Source organism: Mya arenaria, chromosome 8 (genome assembly GCF_026914265.1).
Source record: "Mya arenaria isolate MELC-2E11 chromosome 8, ASM2691426v1".
NCBI lineage: Eukaryota > Metazoa > Mollusca > Bivalvia > Myida > Myidae > Mya > Mya arenaria.
Genome location: NC_069129.1, coordinates 42,374,613 through 42,395,463, shown reverse-complemented (window position 1 = coordinate 42,395,463; position 20,851 = coordinate 42,374,613). Strand labels below are relative to the sequence as shown.

The window sequence follows — 20,851 nt, the reverse complement described above, 5'->3', positions numbered from 1 at the left end:
TAGTTCTTCATCTACAATGTCATTCAAAGTGTACATTTGCAATGTTAGGTCTTCATTTTAAATGACATCTAAAGGATTGGTTTGCTAGGCTAGTTCTTCATTTACAATGTCATTCAAAGTGTACATTTGTAATGTTAGGTCTTCATTTTAAATGTCATGTTAAGGATTGGTTTGCTAGGCTAGTTCTTCATTTACAATGTCATTCAAAGTGTACATTTGTAATGTTAGGTCTTCATTTTAAATGACATCTAAAGGATTGGTTTTACTATGCTAGTTCTTCATTTACGATGTCATTAAAAGTGCACATTTGCAATGTTAGGTCTTCATTTTAAATGACATCTAAAGGATTAATTTGCTAGGCTAGTTCTTCATTTACAATGTAATTCAAAGTGTACATTTGTAATGTTAGGTCTTCATTTTAAATATCATCTGAAGGATTGGTTTGCTAGGGTAGTTCTTCATTTACAATGTCATTCAAAGTGCACATTTGTAAGGTTAGGTCTTTATTTTAAATGTCATCTAAAGGATTGGTTTACTAGGCTAGTTCTTCATCTACAATGTCATTCAAAGTGTACATTTGTAAGGTTAGGTCTTTATTTTAAATGTCATCTAAAGGATTGGTTTACTAGGCTAGTTCTTCATCTACAATGTCATTCAAAGTGCACATTTGTAAGGTTAGGTCTTTATTTTAAATGTCATCTAAAGGATTGGTTTGCTAGGCTAGTTCTTCATCTACAATGTCATTCAAAGTGTACATTGGTAATGTTAGGTCTTTATTTTAAATGTCATCAGAAGGATTGGTTTGCTAGGCTAGTTCTTCATTTACAATGTCATTCAAAGTGCACATTTGTAATGTTAGGTCTTCATTTTAAATGTCATCAGAAGGATTGGTTTACTAGGCTAGTTCTTCATTTACAATGTCATTCAAAGTGCACATTTGTAAGGTTAGGTCTTCATTTTAAATGTCATCTAAAGGATTGGTTTACTAGGCTAGTTCTTCATTTACAATGTCATTCAAAGTGTACATTTGTAAGGTAAGGTCTTTATTTTAAATGTCATCTAAAGGATTGGTTTACTAGGCTAGTTCTTCATCTACAATGTCATTCAAAGTGTACATTTGTCAGGTTAGGTCTTCATTTTAAATGTCATCTAAAGTATTGGTTTGTTAGACTAGTTCTCTATCTACAATGTCATTCAAAGTGTACATTTGTAATGTTGGGTCTTCATTTTAAATGACACACAAATCTAAAGGATTGGTTTGCTAGGCTAGTTCTTCATCTACAATGTCATTCAAAGTGTACAATTGTAATGTTAGGTCTTCATTTTAAATGACATCTAAAGGATTGGTTTGTTAGACTAGGTTTTCATCTACAATGTCATTCAAAGTGTACATTTGTAATGTTAGGTCTTCATTTTAAATGACATCTAAAGGATTGGTTTTATTATGCTAGCTCTTCATTTACAATGTCATTAAAAGTGCACATTTGCAATGTTAGGTCTTCATTTTAAATGACATCTAAAGGATTGGTTTGCTAGGCTAGTTCTTCATTTACAATGTCATTCAAAGTGTACATTTGTAAGGTTAGGTCTTCATTTTAAATGACATCTAAAGGATTTGTTTACTAGGCTAGTTCTTCATTTACAATGCCATTCAAAGTGTACATTTGCAATGTTAGGTCTTCATTTTAAATGTCATCTAAAGGATTGCTTTTACTATGCTAGTTCTTCATTTACAATGTCATTAAAAGTGCACATTTGCAATGTTAGGTCTTCATTTTGAATGACATCTAAAGGATTGGTTTGCTAGGCTAGTTCTTCATTTACAATGTCATTCAAAGTGTACATTTGTAAGGTTAGGTCTTCATTTTAAATGACATCTAAAGGATTGGTTTACTAGGCTAGTTCTTCATCTACAATGTCATTCAAAGTGTACATATGCAATGTTAGGTCTTCATGATAAATGACATCTAAAGGATTGGTTTTACTATGCTAGTTCTTCATTTACAATGTCATTAAAAGTGCACATTTGCAATGTTAGGTCTTCATTTTAAATGACATCTAAAGGATTGGTTTGCTAGGCTAGTTCTTCATTTACAATGTCATTCAAAATGTACATTTGTAAGGTTAGGTCTTCATTTTAAATGTCATCTGAAGGATTGGTTTGCTAGGCTAGTTCTTCATTTACAATGTCATTCAAAGTGTACATTTGTAATGTTAGGTCTTCATTTTGAATGACATCTAAAGGATTGGTTTTATTATGCTAGCTCTTCATTTACAATGTCATTAAAAGTGCACATTTGCAATGTTAGGTCTTCATTTTAAATGACATCTAAAGGATTGGTTTGCTAGCCTAGTTCTTCATTTACAATGTCATTCAAAGTGCACATTTGTAAGCTTAGGTCTTCATTTTAACTGTCATCAGAAGGATTGGTTTGCTAGGGTAGTTCTTCATTTACAATGTCATTCAAAGTGCACATTTGTAAGGTTAGGTCTTCATTTTAAATGTCATCAGAAGGATTGGTTTGCTAGGCTAGCTCTTCATTTACAATGTCATTCAAAGTGCACATTTGTAATGTTAGGTCTTTAATTTAAATGTCATCTAAAGGATTGGTTTGTTAGGCTATGTTTTTACTTGAAATGGAATCCAAAGGGTGGGTCTCAATGTCATCAAAGAAGAGTTGTTTTATTAGGCTATTTTTAATACATATCCTTATTTAAAATGTCACCCATGTCTTTGTCTGGTTACATATCATCCGAAAAGGGCGCATTATGTCAAATGACAAGTGTAACACTTATTCTTTAATCTTTTTAAAAAATTAAACTTGTTTTGTAAGTGCTAGATTTTAAAATAGTGAAAAAAGAATATTTTTACTGAAAATCATAACAATGTCATAAATATCTCATCCAAAACACCTATTAAACGGATACAATAAAAGGCAGTTGAAACATTTTGTATTGACAACTCTCACTCGTAGTATGGGCCAACTGCTAATATGCTATTGCTTGTTAAATCTATGCAATGAAGCGAAATTTTGTCCGTGCATTTGTTTTGCATGATTTGTCGAAACACGAAACTACCATACTACTTGTAAAATATGTTGTTGTTAATTGTTCAGCCACGGACGAGGTTATGGTGTATGGCTCCAACAAAGAGAAGAACTCCAACGATGCCTTCCTCGCATACCCTGTGGACACGTTAGGGTCAGAGTACTACGCCGTCACCCATTCTCCCAGCGAGCAACCCTGTGAAATGATGGTTATAGGTATATTTCAATTGCATATACTATAGTAGGTCAAATTTCTTAGATAAAAGAACTCCAACGACATCCGCCTCACATACCCTATGGGGACCACATGCAGCAGTTGCGTTAACATGACCCACCCTATCGCCACACACCCTCCTTAAAAAATCGGTCATATTTTTTTCAAGACCAAAATTAATTGAAACATAATCAACCAAAAATTCCAATGATTTTTATCCCAAAAAATACTTACATTCTAATTGAAATATATTACAGATTACACCAATTCGCAAGTGCCTACTCGTTGTTTTAAGCCTTATTCATTTTAATAAACATATAAACGTGAATCAAAGCATGGTTTTACCATCTCAGACCATTGGCTACCTCCCATATTTATAAGTTTCAACGCTAAATGGTTTGTAATTTCAAAAACAGGCTGAACATTTTTTTGATCTTATTCTTATTGTAAGTATAATTCAAACATATTGAAATTACAACGATTGTAAAACAAGTTATAACAGCATTAAATTAGTCCCTCTCGTTGGCTCCATGTTTCGCGAGAGCGTGAACCTATCTTGTGAGGGTAACCGGAGTACCTGGAGGAAACCCACTTGCTATGCTTTGTGACTATAGACCGAACGTCTGATAAGTTTGAATGTGTACGGTAAAATGTCAATTATCTGCATTTTCTTCAAAGTATCTTAATGAAATTTATATCTCCACTTTACTGCTTGTAACATTTTTTTTTTTACATTATTTACTGACCAGGCGTTGAGGACGGCACGACGGTGAACATAACGTATCCAAACAACGCGAACGTCGGTGTTACGTACGGCAAAGTCACATACGGAGCTGGAGACACACAGACGTTAACGCTGAACAGATTTGATACGTACCAGGTACGGCGTGTAAACGGACAAAATACATACCTGTCATTAAATGTAGCTCTACTTTTGTTAACACATTTATGCTTATTTGAATGGTACACGTCCTTTTATAAGTATGCATTCTCGGTACCTCTATTCCTATCGTATAACACTATTGAAAGCCGGGAAAATTGACTGTTGAAAATTTGTACAAAGGAATACATAATGAGGTGAGACTTGAATGTTTGAATGGACAAGCCTTTCGCAATGGGAACTCCTCGGTCAGTTTCCATCGAAAAAAAAGCTTGGATGAATACGGACGACTTTCATTGTCAGAATTATTTACATTTAACTACGCTGCAAGTATTAATTTCAATTTGGCAGTTAAACCAAAGTAATTTACTCTTAGGAATAGTAATTATTTATGCAAGAATACACTTAACCGGTAATACAAATTACACGCTAAAACACTATAATTAATTAATATTATTATTATAAATTTATGAACTTCTTCTACCGTACGGATGAACTGGCAAACTTCCGCGGTTGTTTTCGATGCAGCTGTGGTATTCCAATAGGTTGATTCGCGACCTACCAGAGACAATTTTTCTTAGAACAGCACTACTTGGTGTCTATAAAAAAGATATATATTCATAGCCTTTCTAACTTTATAATGTATGACTAAAACTAAACTGAATGTAATACAACATAGGCACAATCGGTCGGGGATTTGTCGGGTGCCCACGTGGTGAGTGACAAACCGGTTGTGATGTTTTCCGGGAACCAGCTCACCAATGTGAACCCACTGGACCCTAATGGCGCGGGTGGCACCAGGGATCACATGGTTGACCAGGTAGGGGATATTGACTTGGCGAACACGGATTCTTAAGCGTTCATGTCTCATAAAGACAGCTATAGGTCCTGTAATTATTGCCAACTTCCTGAACACTTGGAGGACATGGTTTAAATGTGAAATACCATAGTTACTAGTATTATATTATCAACTAGACATAAGTCAATTTCTTACAACAACAACCTATTGTACTCAGAATCTGTTTTTATACATTAAAAACTTGCTATATCGACGTCGTTGTGACCTCAGAAAATACTTCGAGTAAACGAACATTCGATATAACCAAAATACGAAAAGTGTATAACTTAACCGAAATAAATCGAAACAAAAATTCGATATTAACAGAACATCGAGATAAAAGAGTTCGTCATAGTGAGTTTAGACTGTACATATATTTTCGAAATGATGGGGCAATATTAAGCTCAGGCGTTTGTGGATATTAGCCAGTTAAAATAACATTAAATCTATGTGCACATTTAAATCTATTCTATTTCATACAGCTGATGCCTGTTAAGACGTGGGGTAAGGAGTTCGGTTACGTGGCGACAGGCGGACGGACGGTCGGAGATGACATAAAGATTTTGGTGTCGGAGGACGCTACAACTATCAAGGTGTCCTGTAGCAGCGGTCTCAGGTTAGACTCAAATACTTAAAAGTTAAAAAAAAAACACGATGCATTTTTTTGTAACATTTTCAATAAGCCTTAAATAAAAATGATTTATTTTAATATGTATGCGAAATTGTCATGTTAAATTGCATATTAGTTGAACATTAGTGGACAAATTAACTTGAACAACTTCCAAACTAGACTGCAAAAAATCCTGCTTTCAGTTTCAAATATTGGTAATTTCAACTCTATTTTCAAAATATGATAATTATCGTAATATAATGGTATAATACCCCTGAGTATTAATGCACATGTAAGAATGATATCAAAGCACTGTAGGGATGAAGAGACGTGGTGCCTCGATAAATGTTTGTGTCTAGAATGTAATAACAGTCGAACCCCGTTGCCTCGAACTCACCGGGACCGGCAAAAATACACCAAGCCTCGAACATTTTGAGCCAAGCGGGAATGCTTACCTTCAGTAATAGAAATCGGTCCATAACATCCAGTGAGAGCCGACGAGGAATTGGAGTCGAGCTAGTATTAGCCAACTGGGTTCGACTGTATTCTTTAAATGTACAGTCATCTTACACGGTGTTTCAAAATTGACAAAAAAACGCACAAACAACTTTCACTATAAGCTTTACTAGCGGAATATGCATTGTGTTTACTTAGAGATTTTTGTTTAGCTTTGATTACATATACACAATTGAATACTGTCAGTTACTAATGCAACAATTTCAGTAATAATTTAAAGGTACTCGCTCTTGTTTTTTTTACTAAAAAAAAAGTTTTTCCAGTAATGTATCTGAACCCAATTATTCTTTTATTATTGTTTTTATTCTATTGTAACACATCTGGTTCTATTTAGTCTCTGTCAGGATGACATCTTATTAACCGATGTGGAACAAGGAGAAACAACGTCTCTCATTTCAATAAGTTTCAATTTATATCTACAATCTTTCAAGTTCACTCAAGCAGTACAACTTCAAACAACTGTGGTTTCTTAACAGTAGCAGCGCAATTTACAATGCATTGATATTTTAATTACTGCTGTCCCATAATTTAGTATCCAAACCATTAAAGGATACTTACAATACCTTGCATAGTCAGTGTGTGTTTCTGGTCGAAAGTTATCAAAAGAGATCTAACCAAAATAAAAAAAATCAGACCAATAGCCAGTAATACAATGTATCATAAAAAACATGTTTGCATTCAAAAAAGAATATGATGAGTAATTATCATATGACAATCAAAACTGAAAATAACATTCATGTTTTGGAAATGCAGTAAAGAATGACGCCCTATGCAGTTTTCAACATAAACATTTATTGACGCCTTTACGTATTACTCAAATCGTTAGATACTGTTAGCAAGAATTTCCTTAGAAGGTTTTTAGGTAATGATTACATCTAACACAAACCCAAAGTATCGTATTACGTTTGGATGAACATGTATAAACAATTGGTATGGAAGTTAACCATTCAATGATGATGCAATTCAAAAAGTCAACAGAAGCATATATCATTACACAATGATGTCGACATTGTAAACGCTAAAGAAAATTGTGGTTTTCAAAGACGATGTCTGAGCCAATATCAACATTTGGTGAAGGGTTCAAACTTTTGGTATCTTAGTTTTAACACTCCTAATATTTTGCCACACTTTATTTCTTTATATAAAAACATTTTACAAAAAACACATGAGGGAGTCGTGATCATCTGTAAGTTTCTTGACATGCGCACTGCATACACTCTGATCATGAATATACATATATAAAACTAAATATACCTGTTTGTGTTTCAGTCATACTTTTACTAAGGACGCGGGCGAGTTTGCGGAGTACCACTCGCCTTCCAGCATCGTGTGCTCAGTATCTGCTGATAAGCCCATCATGTTGACAGTTATAACGCTCAGTGGACTCTCGGGCTCGTAAGAACATTTTGTATGACGTATATCGAGGCGACGGCCTATATTTACCTAATTTCAGACGTCAGTCTCAAAAGTGAATCTTTGCAATTAACTCTGCAGCGCAGCATTGATATCAAAAACTGCTGAATTTATTTTACACATGAAAGGGTCACTTGCATTTCCATATATTTAAAGTTTTCATACATTTTACATGAATTTATTTCAGACTGTAAACCTGAGCCGGTATGTTATGTTCGTGTTTGTATAAGTTCTTTTTTTAAAAAAGAACCACTTGTTTCTATACTTTAAGATTGTTGGTTTCGTTTTATATATATAGTTATCACTCATCTGATCATCAGATCAAAAGTAAGTCCTTAACTTAAAAAGAACCTAGTAACATGATTAGTGAACTTCGAGTGTTTATACACGGAACTATTTCTTTGGTTTCGAAATTATTAGATATAACTTCGAAAAGTAGTTTTTCAAAATAGTAAAGGGGACCGATTTTTCACAGTTGTGCATATTTCCAAAAGAAAGCATCAATACAGCAGAGACATATTCTTTTTTTTCAATCAAAAATATGTTTATGGTTCTGAGGAAACAAAGTTTAAGAATGTATTTTCTATTGTCCAATCTTTATTCAAGGGAGAGCGCCGACCCGTCCATTATTGTGATCCCTCCGTTTGAGCAGTACGCCGCGGACTACACCTTCGCTACACCCCAATATTCCATCGCCGGCTCCTCCTATTCCAACTATTTCATGTTTATCGTCCGGGCCTCGGATAAGAACGGCTTACTGCTCGATGGAAGCTCCTTTCCAAAGTCCACTTCATACACGACCATACCAGGCACAGACTATGTTGGCGGATTCATGTCGGTACGAAACGTTTTTATCAGTATCATTTAGTAATCCCTTTGGAACACCTCGAAAACAACTTTAGATCCAATGTTATAAGTATCTAACATGTGTTTCCGGTACGGATACAAAAAACCGACCCGAGGGCACGCGCGTAAGCCGGTAACGAGGCTTGCCGCGTGCCCGAGGGTCGGATTTTTCGATTCGGACCGGAAAAAACATGATTGATATTTTTTCTTGCATATCTAGAATTATGAATTTGTGGAAAAATTGACGTAGAAAACGCATTTTTGTACATTTCACCAAAAAGCGCGTGCGACGCTTGTACTGACGTCATAAAGAGCAGTAATTTTAAATCCTTATCGACTTCAAATAGTTCCTTTAAAAAACGCTCTTTTACGATTATTTATTTTCAATTTTAATTAAAAGTATTGTATGCTTATATTTTTGATTGCGATTTATTAAAATTGCATAAGCCATATAATAAAAGAAATAAGAAGTGGCGCGTTGTTGCGCGTGACTCATCATTCATGGGAGGTGTAAGATGAATAATAATATCTGTCATGTGTTCCCGTTCCGGATAGAAAAATCCAACCCGAGGGCACCTGCGTTGCCAGGTAACGAGGCTTGCCGAGGTACCGGCTACGCAGCGTGCCCGAGGGTCGGATTTTTCTATCCGGAACGGACACACATGACAGATATTTTTTTCTAGCATACATTAAATTACATTTTTTGTGAAGAAAATACAGAAAAAGCGCATTTTTGTACGTATCACCAAAAAGCGCGTGCGATGATGTTTACTGACGTCATGACGCGCAGTAATTTGTATTCAGTGCATACGTCAATAAGTTCCTTCGACATCACGTCTTTTAAAGGTTATTTTGTTTTGTCTTTTAAAGTTTATTTTTGTAAAGTTAATGTTAATGGAACTCATCTATTTAAATCTCATAATTATGATTACATAAAGTGTATTATGAAAGAAATTGAAATTATTACGTCACAGCGCGTGACTCATCTGGCATGGGGGTATGCCAGATGGAGTTTTCCAGCACGGCTAAATTCACCGGAAATGCCTATCCGGTGTGCTAGAAGAGTTTTTCCAGCACCGGTCACATGACCGGAAACACACGTCCGGTATGCAAGAATATCTTATCTAATGTTATCGTACCTTTTTCATTTTTTTCTTAGTTTTTCATCGTATATTTCTGCATCTTGTCGTATCTTTATTTTAGATTTCCCAGGGAACTCACACTATCCGCCACACCTCCCCGATTGCGCGGTTTTCAGGCTTCATTTTCGGCATGGCGCCTGCTGAATCGTACGGCATGACTACTGGTATGCGGCTTGCCCCCATCAACGAGGTACGTGTGAAACTGCCCTTACCATTACTGAATAAAATACTCTCCCGCTAAACTACTGACAACTCTTTCTGCCAAAAAACGTTAACTTGATATTTGTTGTTTTTGTCAGATTGATAACAATTTTACCAAGCGGTCACAGGAACCATCATTTCCACAAGTGGTGCAGTCAAGCTGGTTCATATAACTTCAATAACCCTTTTATCAAATTACGACTATATTTTGCTATTTTGCTAGAGCTAAAAGAGCTCGCCGGTCGCTATACATTTAAGTTTTTTTGCTTATTATTTTACAACGATTGTGAAACAAGTTATTACATCATTATGTTAATAACTTTTGTTGGCACGATGTGACGCGAGAGTTTAGTGCTGTATTGCGGTGGAAACCGCGAGAGTTTAGTGCTGTATTGCGGTGGAAACCGTAGGACGCGGAGGTGTCCTGGTTCGTGCCCACAAACCAGACTCACACATGCACAACCTGGAAATCGAGCCCTTGTCGCCTAAGTGATAAACGAGTGTGCTAACCACTGCACTTCGCGAACAGGGCAATTGTATTAAGCTTTAAGATGAACATATGACCAAACATATTTCACTGACGTGTTAACGCCGCCAATAAAAATAAAACATCGAGTAACGAAACCACGCCACCCACTACCTTAAATATCCCTCCGCGAACTCCCTGTGCGTTTTCGCCAATATTCCTACGCCAAACAATAAATAACCCGAGCAGACGACGAATCGTCTATTTTGAAACGTTAAAAAATACATATATTGAAACTGGATCCACCAATGTTTGTGTTTGTGATTTCAGCCGTGTGTTCCATCTACAATGGTTGTAGGAGACGGCATGGACAACGACTGTGATGGTCGGATTGATGAGGAGGACTGTGGTAAGACATGATTACCGTACTGGGATGCGACGTCTAGTTCAAATATGCGACGTCTAGGTCAAAAGCCCCTAACTACAATGTGTGATATACAGTCAAAACTCGATATGTCGAAGTCGTTGAGCCTATGAAAATACTTTTGGTTAACGAACATTCGATATAACCGACATACAAAACATGTCTTACTTTATCCAAAATATTCGGAAACAGTTCGACATAACCGGATCATCAAGATATATAAGAGTTTGAAATAACGAGTTTCGACTGTAAACAATAACGCATATGTGTGCAACTATATTACATACCATAAAATAAAGGTATACCTATAAATATACGGATATGACTCTACCTTAAAAATACAGCTGTTTTGGGTCTATATTTAGACAATATCTATCAATACCTCGTAAATAAAACTTCGCCTCTACATTAAGATGTTAAACTCTACCTCATAAAAACAACTGCGCCTTCAAATTAAAACATCACCTCTTAAAGTAAAGTAAACATAAAGGTGATGAAACGGGTTGATTATTCTCGATAACAACAGCTATTTTATAATTAATAGCTGGTATAATACAACTACAAACATTTAAAAGAAAATGTTTACAGTTTATAAGCTTGGAACGCAGCAAGAAAAAAAAGTTGATTAGACGGGAATTATATGACATTTGTAAATATTAAAACTATTAAAAATGATGTCATTGAAATATAACTTTTCATATTTTTATTTTTTATTTTTTATAAATTCTTAATAACTCTTCTTTTTATACTTGTAGGCGATGGCAGCGATACAACCACCGGTAAGATACATTTTATAATTTAAGCTTTTTTCAAAACAAAATGCAATTTTGCTGTTCATTATAAATGTGTGTTTTTTTTTTGAAAACTCTCTTAAATAAGTATGTTTGTATCATGTAATAAAAAAACAGTTGTTTACTTATAAAATCTGATAAAGTGACACTCTTATTCAAAAATAGTACATAAACATGTATAACAAACATTAATTTTGACTGATAAACCTATTACTACTTACTAAATATTGCATTTATAGAACATATTAATAAGTAATAACGAAATTATAACCGTGTAAATAATAGCAGAAAACGCAGAAATATTAAATGATTGGTGAATGCTAAATGATTTACTGTGGTCTAATATATTCGCATAAGGTAGAAATACCGTGTTTTATGCTCATTTCTTTCAAATTTAACTCGGTATCCTTCATAAGAACCATTGTTTTCGACACGTATTCATCCTTTGGAATATTAGAAGAAAATTATTAATTGTTGTAAATCTTATTTGGGAGTAAGAGTGCATCTTTAAATATCTTAACACATTGACCAAATAGTAATTATTGACCTTTGTCAATAACGAGTTTGCTGTCAATATGAAGTGCATATTTCACAAATGATCAGTAAATTACTGTTTTATTACATCATGCCACATGCGTCATATGAGGATCCGGTCTATATTAAGACAGATCAATATGTCGTTTTAAAGTGATGTTTTCCAGCGATATTATGACGTCATTTAATCAACTGTTTCCGGTCGGCATGTCAATATGGCCTTTTATTCAAAAACTGATATTAGTCAAACCGTGGACGGTTTATTCATAGATCATGTAATAATAATAATTATGTTTATCTATGCAGATGACGACGAGGACGGTAGCACGGGCGAGGACTGCGCCCGACCATCTCCAAGTAAGACTGATTTTATTTGAAAACTGGTTGTGATAATTTTTTATGCTCCCGTCACAAGACATATGTCGGCCAATGATTGCATCATTAAAATGCAAGCAAATCTTAAATAATTCACACGAGTAGAAGCAGAAAATCGCGATTCACCACCGTGATTTACTGTTACTAGTAAAAGTTTTATTTATGGGTTAATCTGCAGCGTGTGGTGTCTACTATGTTGTCGGCCGTTTAAACTCAAAGGTTTGGTATAATCAGCACCTAACCATATAGGCGGAATCTACAGGCTAAATATATAAATAATATGCAGCGTAATTTTTAGGCTTATGGCGGAGTTTTTTCGCGAAATAGCTGGGACACATCCTCTAAGATATTTAACAGGTGGAAACAATTGTGGGCGGAATGATTTGACATGCGGAAACACCTTTTTACGACAGAACACAATTTAGCTCAACAACTTTCATTTGAGTTTTCATTGTTTTGAGGGTCAATCAGAACGAGTGCTACCACAAATAGGCGCAACAAACGGACTTTTATGACGCACTTAAACGCCCTTGTGGAAACCTGAGCCGAACTTTTAATCAGTATTCAGTATCCTGAAAATAAGGTGTATAGGGTGTGATACGTAAACGTTCAGACTATTATAAAAAGAAACTAGATACTAGTATGTAAATTTCGGGCTTGAGTCATAGGCGCCCGGGGATAATGTCCTATATGTATGAACGATAACCTTAGGCGTATACGATCATTATTTATTGGCCACCTTAACCTTTTTAACCCTTACATTTCAAGTTGATGGAGATTGGGGAAACTGGAATCAATGGTCCTCCGCCTGTTACTACAAGAGCGCCTACAGCGGCTACCGGAAGAGGGTCCGCGAGTGTGATAGTCCGGCACCTCAGTATGACGGCCAACAGTGTGATGGTGACGCTATGGAGACGTGGCTGTGCTACTCCGGTCCTTTTATAAGTAATTCGTGTTTATCATTTTTACCTGAATCTTTTGCAAGTTAATATGAATTCAGAACTGATGTATGAAAAACATGTCATTATTTAGTTAATGAATTCGTAGTCATGGCAGTCAACTAGTGCCAGAATAATGCTTCAGAAAGTATATTTATTGCTTACACAATCCGTATACCTCTGATATCGTTTTCGATGGACATTTGCCGATGTGTTCCAATTTGCAGATTTGTTCAGATATTTAAATATAAACTTTCAGAGGACGGCGGCTACACCTCCTGGAGCACGTGGGCCTCGTGTAACGCCACTTGTGCGGGTCAGGCTGGTGTGATCAAGCGCACTCGCACGTGCACGAACCCCACGCCAGAGAATGACGGGGCGGACTGCAGCTCCCTTGGACCAGACTACCAGACAATAGAATGTTATGCTCAGACCAATGTCCCCTGTCCAGGTATAGCTACGAGAAATTACGCATTTTTGTTTTGCCTATAAGCATATTATTATTTTTTTTAAATGATACCCTGTAAAAACGATTTGAACATAAAAAAGGGACCTAAATGTTTAGATGGTTTCTTAAGTTGAGCTACAAAACGTGCATGTTTTTCATTACCTTGAACATGACCGTAAATTATATATACGAGAACACACATTTAAATTCATCTCAGCATAGATGTTTAACAGCTGTTAATGAATAGAATAAAATGTAGGAAAAAATGTTTCTAGCAATGACAAATAGTGAAGTAAATTGAGAATGGAATACCGCAAGGACACATATTTCAGCTCCGCAGTGATTCGCGGAACGGTGGCTTATCTGTAAAAGCATAACCACCGGGTACACAAAAGGCATTATCCAAGATTCGATTCGGATTGAGAGAGGACGTAAATCCCCCCTCCCCCCCCCCCCCCCCTGCCGTCTAAAAACATGTTTGGGTTTTCAGTTTTAAATTGTGCATTTGTTTCTTAATTAAATACAGATGCACGACTTTAAACTGCACTGCCAAAATGCTCAACCAAAATATTTTGGGCTAGTGAAACCCAATTATGAACTCATCGAATTCTTTATCATCCTTCAGACCCAGTTGACGGCGGGTACGGGCAATGGACGGAGTGGGGAGACTGTAGTACCACGTGCTCAACTGGCACGAGCACACGAACACGTGCTTGCGATTCCCCCGCACAGGCCCATGGCGGAGCGTACTGCAGCGTTCTTGGCCCGGCTTCGGAGTCACTATCCTGTAACAATACTGAATGTCCAGGTAACCAGCACTATGGAATTGGGTAATTTAAAGACTTATTACCTTGAACATGACCGTAAATTATGTATACGCGAACAAACATTCGCTAACTCCTCCGTTCATATACAACTACATCGGGGGTTGACTGATTCTTAAAATGTCATATGACCCTCAGTGGTGTGTAATATTTCTTAAATAGGAGTCATGGGAAAAGACCTTACAAAGGTTGTTACTTGAGAACGTCCGTCCATCAGTCTGTTTAACTCGTTTACACTATGGGCGTTTTTGTTGATATCAAACCAGTTTTAGTTTTGGTGTCAATGGTTTCAGCAGTTTCGAACTCGGTTTTGATAGTTTCGCAAATGCATGATTTTGTGTACAGTTTAAACAACATGGCCATAGCTACTACATGTAGCCATTATTTCCAATTATAGATATAACCTTTATCATTTAGCTCATTTGCCCATTGTAAGGCATTGTTATCAAAAGGATTGAGTTTCAACAAACGTGGTTGATCACTTTCCGCTATGTTGGTTTCAAAGTAAACTAGTTTTCGGATGAAACGAACCGATGAAACCGCCTCCAGTAGGGGTTACAATAGCATTACAATCCCCTGCTGTGCATCTTCTGCTAATTGCACTGGTGTCACAGTACGGGCCAGTTTCCTGTGTATTTGTTTATTAGCTCAGGGCCATTTAGGGACCAATTATATAATAAAACATTAAAAACTGCACAGCAGATACTCAGATCGGAGATCCGATAAGAGGGCACAAGGCAAATATATTAAGATCAATACACGTAGGTTATGTACTGTACACAGATTTGGGGGAGGGGGGGGGGAGGGGGGTCACTTATAGAAGCTTTTAACTAGACCTTTAAACATTAAAGAGCATCAAGTCAAATACAAGTCATCTCAGGCAAAGGTCAATGCCACATTTGGTATGTTTTCAAATGATATATATTTTAGTTGACGGAAACTGGGGTCAATGGAGCCAGTGGTCCTCCGCCTGCTACTACAAGAGCGCATACAGCGGCTATCGAAAAAGGCTGAGAGATTGTGACAATCCGGCCCCGCAGTATAACGGTAATGAATGCGCGGGAGACGACATGGAGACCTTCTTGTGTTACTCTGGACCATTTGTGGGTAAGCCCTCGTCTCGTTAACATCACGCGACAGCTCTAAAGCCCTCCTTTGGTTGTCTTTACGCAGTGGTTAACGCACTCGCTTCACACCAAGGAGAACCGGGTTCGATTCCCGGCCTGGTCGCATGTGAGTTAGGTTGGTGGTCACCAAGGCGGACAAGTTGGTCTACTCCGGTTACTCCCGCGACCACACAATCGCAAAAAAATCGAGCCAACAAGAGTGATTAATATACTGTCGTAATAAATTGTTCCACAGTCATTGTAAAATAGATACTAAGTTTAAGCCAAAGCCATCATCTCGTAGAATACTCATTGTCAAGGTTCCATGAACGAGTACAATAGGAGCATGCAGATTTTTAACGCGAAATTCTCTGACCTTGGTCAAAAACAAGGGCGTACGGTGTTTCGTTACATTTCTATAAGCGGATACTGTTAGCAGCGGCACCACAAACTTACACCCATCAACAGTTATGTCGCGCTAAACCCCTGTAATAATGACATAAAAAAATGAGTGAAAACAATTACCATTCATTAATTTTAGTTGACGGTGGTTATTCTATATGGAGCGAATGGTCATCGTGTAACGCCACATGCGGTGGTCTGTCCGGCGTCCGTACACGTACTCGCTCGTGCACGAACCCCGCACCAGCGGAGGGCGGAGCCGACTGCAGCTCCTTTGGACTGGACACCGAGCATGACGCCTGTACTGACCAGACAAACGACCCGTGTCCAGGTAACCTCTAAAATTTTGTTGCTTTCTTTTTGTTATGCGTTCGCAATGAACCTTATGGTGAATGGAACGTGTCATAAGCGAAGGCCAAAATGCGTTTGGGTCAAAGAGATTTTTTATGCTTCCACTTAAGAGCTATCCACAGAGAATGCTTTTCGCTTAAGAGGTATGGAAAGGTGTTGCACGCTGCGCTTCCTTTGGTAGCACCCTTCTGCCTCATTGAGACCAGCATGAGCAAACTTCTACTTTCATATTTTAAAGTGTTAAAGACCATGAAATTTTCTATTATTTTGATTAAAACTTATCAATACATAGAAATTCTACTAAACCTAGTATTACATCAAATAAGCACAAAACCTAACACTTTCCGTTCAGGTTCTTCACACGGCAATATAATGTGCCATATTCACACTAAGCACACTGTCGCTCTTATACAGCACCCTGCCATTTTTAATCGGCTTCTCCTCAGGTAACAGTATTCCCTCATGTTGGCAATATGAACTGTCACACTTGAAGCCATGCGATATTTATATAATGTTGATAATGTAGATACGACAGTGATCGAACACCTAGCGAGGAAATATATTGTTTGACTTGCAATACTAATGATATTAAAGGTGAATTTCATTTTAGTTGTATATGTCCATGTTATTCTGATGTCAGAAAGAAATATCTAAAACCTTGTTACTACATGCACCCATCCTAAATTTCTACAATTATGAAAACACTTGTATTGACAGGAATGAATTAATCAAATTAGTCTTTATGTTCAAGAAGCTTTAGTTTGATTAATTGAATTTTGAAAGATTAAACATTAGTTCAGACTCCAATTTTTGTTACAAATAGTAAATTGTTTTATAATTATGTGATACTCTCGTATGACTTATTATAGCATCATATAAATATATACCACTACATGTTGTATATATACATTGACATAATATATGAACAAATGTATGTATATGAAGACGATTGGTTACATTGTTTAAGTCTGAATAAAATGTTTGTTCTATTATACCGTTCTGGGTTGGTATTCTATATTGGATCTAAGAACGATGTAGCTAATCGGATTACTTGTTAATATTAACTGACCAATAGAGTGAATGAAGTCGATGATGTATGACCCTAAGATTAACTTTTATATAATAAGTTAAACATTGAATACCACCCCATTTCTATAAAATGTCTTTGTATGAATAATGGAAATCCCACTGAAATATTTTCTATGTACCCTCGACCGATGTTTTATAAAAGTGTGCCACAAATGTCAGAGGGATTCGCGGTTTGCCTTTACAGAAAATAACATATAGTGCATAATTAAAGTGAAAATCGTATTTAAAATCAATACATACACATGTATTTCAAACACGAAGTTTGAATGATAAACCTTTAACTACTTACTAAATAATTCATTTATGGTAATATTAATAACTGATAACAAGATTGTAACCGTGTATTTAATACCTGGAAACGCAAAAACATTAAATGACTGGTGGGTCCTAAACGTTTTACAGTGATCAACTGTCATCTCATAAAGTAGAAATACAGTGATTCGTGAAACTTGCTTTATATTTAAACACAGTATCGTTCATAAGAACCATTGTTTTCGATATATATTCATCCCTTTCGGTAAATTAAAACAATTGTATTAATTGTGGTTAATCTTATTTGCGACCAAGAGTCTATCTTTACTGATTTTTTATATCAATTTTCTAGTTGACGGAGACTACGGTGATTGGACGACATGGTCGGCATGTTCGGCCACATGTGAGAGCGGTACACAGCAGCGCACACGATCCTGTGACAATCCTGCCCCTCAACATGGCGGGGCCGACTGTACCGGAATTGGACCCGATACTGGCTCCAAGGCGTGCAGTGTTGCCACGATGTGCCCAAGTAAGAGCTTCCTTAGTGCATGCGCGTATTTTTTAAATTTAAAGTTAAATTACATTTTATGTCAGTGGCAAGTCTTTTTCAAATTTAAAACTGGTAGTCCTATACACTACGGTATGTAAAAACAATTTCAGCACTTGTTTATGTTTATTTTTAAAACTATCCAGCCACCCCTGATAGACCACGACATTCATAAATCACATGTTTTATAATTTTTTCGTGAGGCGTAACTTAGGGGCTTAACAATTTGCTTCCTCAACCGAAATTACTTTAGATTTAATATTTGGTGTTTTAGAGTACTCCCCCTAGATAGTTTTAGCTTTTTTGTACGGAATGGTGCATTTTGTGGCGGTTTTAAAATTTAGGGTGGGTGGGGGTAGGGGGGCGCTGGGTTTGCCCCATTGGAACCGCTAGTGGATAGGGCAATTCTACACGTTTTGAAACACATTTTTCTCAATAAATTTAGTTTTTTTTTGTTTTCTTCAACGACATCTTTTCAGAATTCGTCTTCTCCTTTTCTCAAACGATTGCATTTTCAAAAAAAATATGTCCTCCGTTTTTTATGTCAATGAGCACATTTTTCGTAAATTTGAAATAAACAAAAATTTATGATTTTAGGTACAGATAAAAAAGTCACCTTTATAAATGTTATTGTAAAATTTATAGCTACGTGGCCACAAATTCCTCCGCTAAAGAGCGCCAAAATATCGCTGATCTTGTTTTATATGTACTTTAGTGATATAATTGTGTCTTTTTTAATCATATAAGTCAAACAAGTTTAACATGATAGTGTATAAATAATAAATAAAATATAAATTGTGTTTCAACCTATATTGTGCATTTTTATATTACTCTCAGATAATATTTACCACAATTAATAATATTGTTTTAATATTTCAAAAAGGATGATCAAATGTCGAAAACAATGTTTTTTGTATGAAGGATACCGAGTTCAATTTGAAAGTAAAGAACATTAACACGTTATTTCTACCTTATGAGACTATAATAGACCTTTGTTATACATCTGTATGCATCGATTTTGATTAAGAGTGCCACTTAATAAGTATTATTCCTTTCAGCCTAACATCTACTTCGAAAATAAGTTTAATATTGATTTATAAATACCATTATGTCCTGTCAGATTCCAAAATATTCAAAACTGCAGCATAAATACTGGCCGCCAGGCGGGGTAGAAAACTTGATTGCAAAATAACTTCCAAGCCAGTTTAAACGTTACATGTTTTACAACGGCTCTGAAGAAAGCTATGATAGCTTATACTAAGTCACTCTCGTTGGCACGAAGTTGCGCGAGAGTGTAGTATTCTGATGGGGGGTAAACCGGAGTACCCGGAGAAAACCCACTTGTCCGGCTTGGTGACCACAAACCAAACTCACATGCGCCCAAGCCGGGAATCGAATCCCGGGTCGCTTTGGTGAGGAGCGAGTGTGCTAACCACTGCGTTAACCGGACAACTTCCAAGCTGTAATATATTATGTAGCTAAGCGCGATATTATGACAATAACATAATATTTAAACATGCTAAAGATACTACAAAATGACTGTAAACCTCACAAACGGTGTTGTGCCCTTCCAGTTGACGGCGGGTTCACAGTATGGAGCGCGTGGAGCTCCTGTCCGGTCACGTGCGGGAGTGGCACCGCCTCGCGTTCCCGGCAATGCACAAACCCCACCCCACAGCATGATGGCGCCAACTGTGATGGGCTTGGCAGTAGTTCGGAAACACAGTCCTGCAGCGCGATTACTGAGTGTCCGGGTAAGTCACACATCATATCTTGTAACATTTGAATTGATGGTAATAGCGTCCAAGGAACTTCCAGTTTCTTTAACTTTCGTTATAAACTTGTATTGAAAAATGTTTTTAAGAATTGACAAAGCGTAAATTTTTGGAATAGTAGTTAAATGCTATAAACGTTTTTGTTGGTAATAAACTAGTTTTGCTTTTATATTGGTTTCACGAACTGTGTATTGGTTGTTAACGTTTCAAATAGAATAATAAAAACACACAGTTTTATCGTTTATTTTACGAAAATCTGAAACTGTTTTATAAACTTTTGAAACCCCCTCCGGAAGCGGTCTCGTCGGTTCGTTCCATTCGAAATCTAGCTCACTCTGAATTTTTTTTTTATGGCGGACAGTGTCCCTTGAAACACCATTAAGTTGAAATAGGTATCTGCGGTTTCATTGTTTCGAAGAAATTTACAAATAACGGCTACATGCATCAGCTTTATCATGTTGTTCAAGCTATAACACGCCGGGTAATCATTGGAGCCATAACATTTTGTTATGTGTTGAAAATGCTCCAACGCGTCTTCCGTTATGGTGCCAATGAGTGGAATATGGATGTAAACAATGAGTATGGTTTCTTATTTTCATTTTTAGAGGTTTATACGAGTAAATTTAAAAAATTGGATAATGTAGTTCCACATAGGAATGGCCATGAGTTGTTCTAAAGGTAAAAGTTCTGAATAAAATTTAATATCTGATCGTCTAGAACTTGCATAACTTGCTAGACGTTAGTGTTGACAACGGAAAAAACTGGATTTTCGTGAGAATTGTTCTCGTACCTTAGGTTTAAGCATTTTCTTTACATGTG

At 36.5% G+C, this 20,851-nt stretch overlaps 1 protein-coding gene across 1 annotated transcript in view; it reads left to right on the top strand.

The window, feature by feature from the left end:
* The window catches only part of LOC128244208 (SCO-spondin-like), a 73,238-nt gene that overhangs the window by 17,248 nt on the left and 35,139 nt on the right, over nt 1–20,851 (top strand). Inside the window, exons 4-20 of the mRNA XM_052962223.1 lie at nt 3,117–3,263; nt 4,011–4,141; nt 4,821–4,961; nt 5,462–5,595; nt 7,375–7,500; nt 8,125–8,356; nt 9,568–9,696; nt 10,504–10,582; nt 11,353–11,376; nt 12,229–12,279; nt 13,066–13,242; nt 13,495–13,686; nt 14,309–14,491; nt 15,438–15,614; nt 16,155–16,346; nt 18,060–18,239; nt 19,832–20,011. Of these exons, the coding sequence (XP_052818183.1) occupies nt 3,117–3,263; nt 4,011–4,141; nt 4,821–4,961; nt 5,462–5,595; nt 7,375–7,500; nt 8,125–8,356; nt 9,568–9,696; nt 10,504–10,582; nt 11,353–11,376; nt 12,229–12,279; nt 13,066–13,242; nt 13,495–13,686; nt 14,309–14,491; nt 15,438–15,614; nt 16,155–16,346; nt 18,060–18,239; nt 19,832–20,011 (2,475 nt within the window). The remainder of the gene's footprint in view (nt 1–3,116; nt 3,264–4,010; nt 4,142–4,820; nt 4,962–5,461; nt 5,596–7,374; nt 7,501–8,124; nt 8,357–9,567; nt 9,697–10,503; nt 10,583–11,352; nt 11,377–12,228; nt 12,280–13,065; nt 13,243–13,494; nt 13,687–14,308; nt 14,492–15,437; nt 15,615–16,154; nt 16,347–18,059; nt 18,240–19,831; nt 20,012–20,851) is intronic.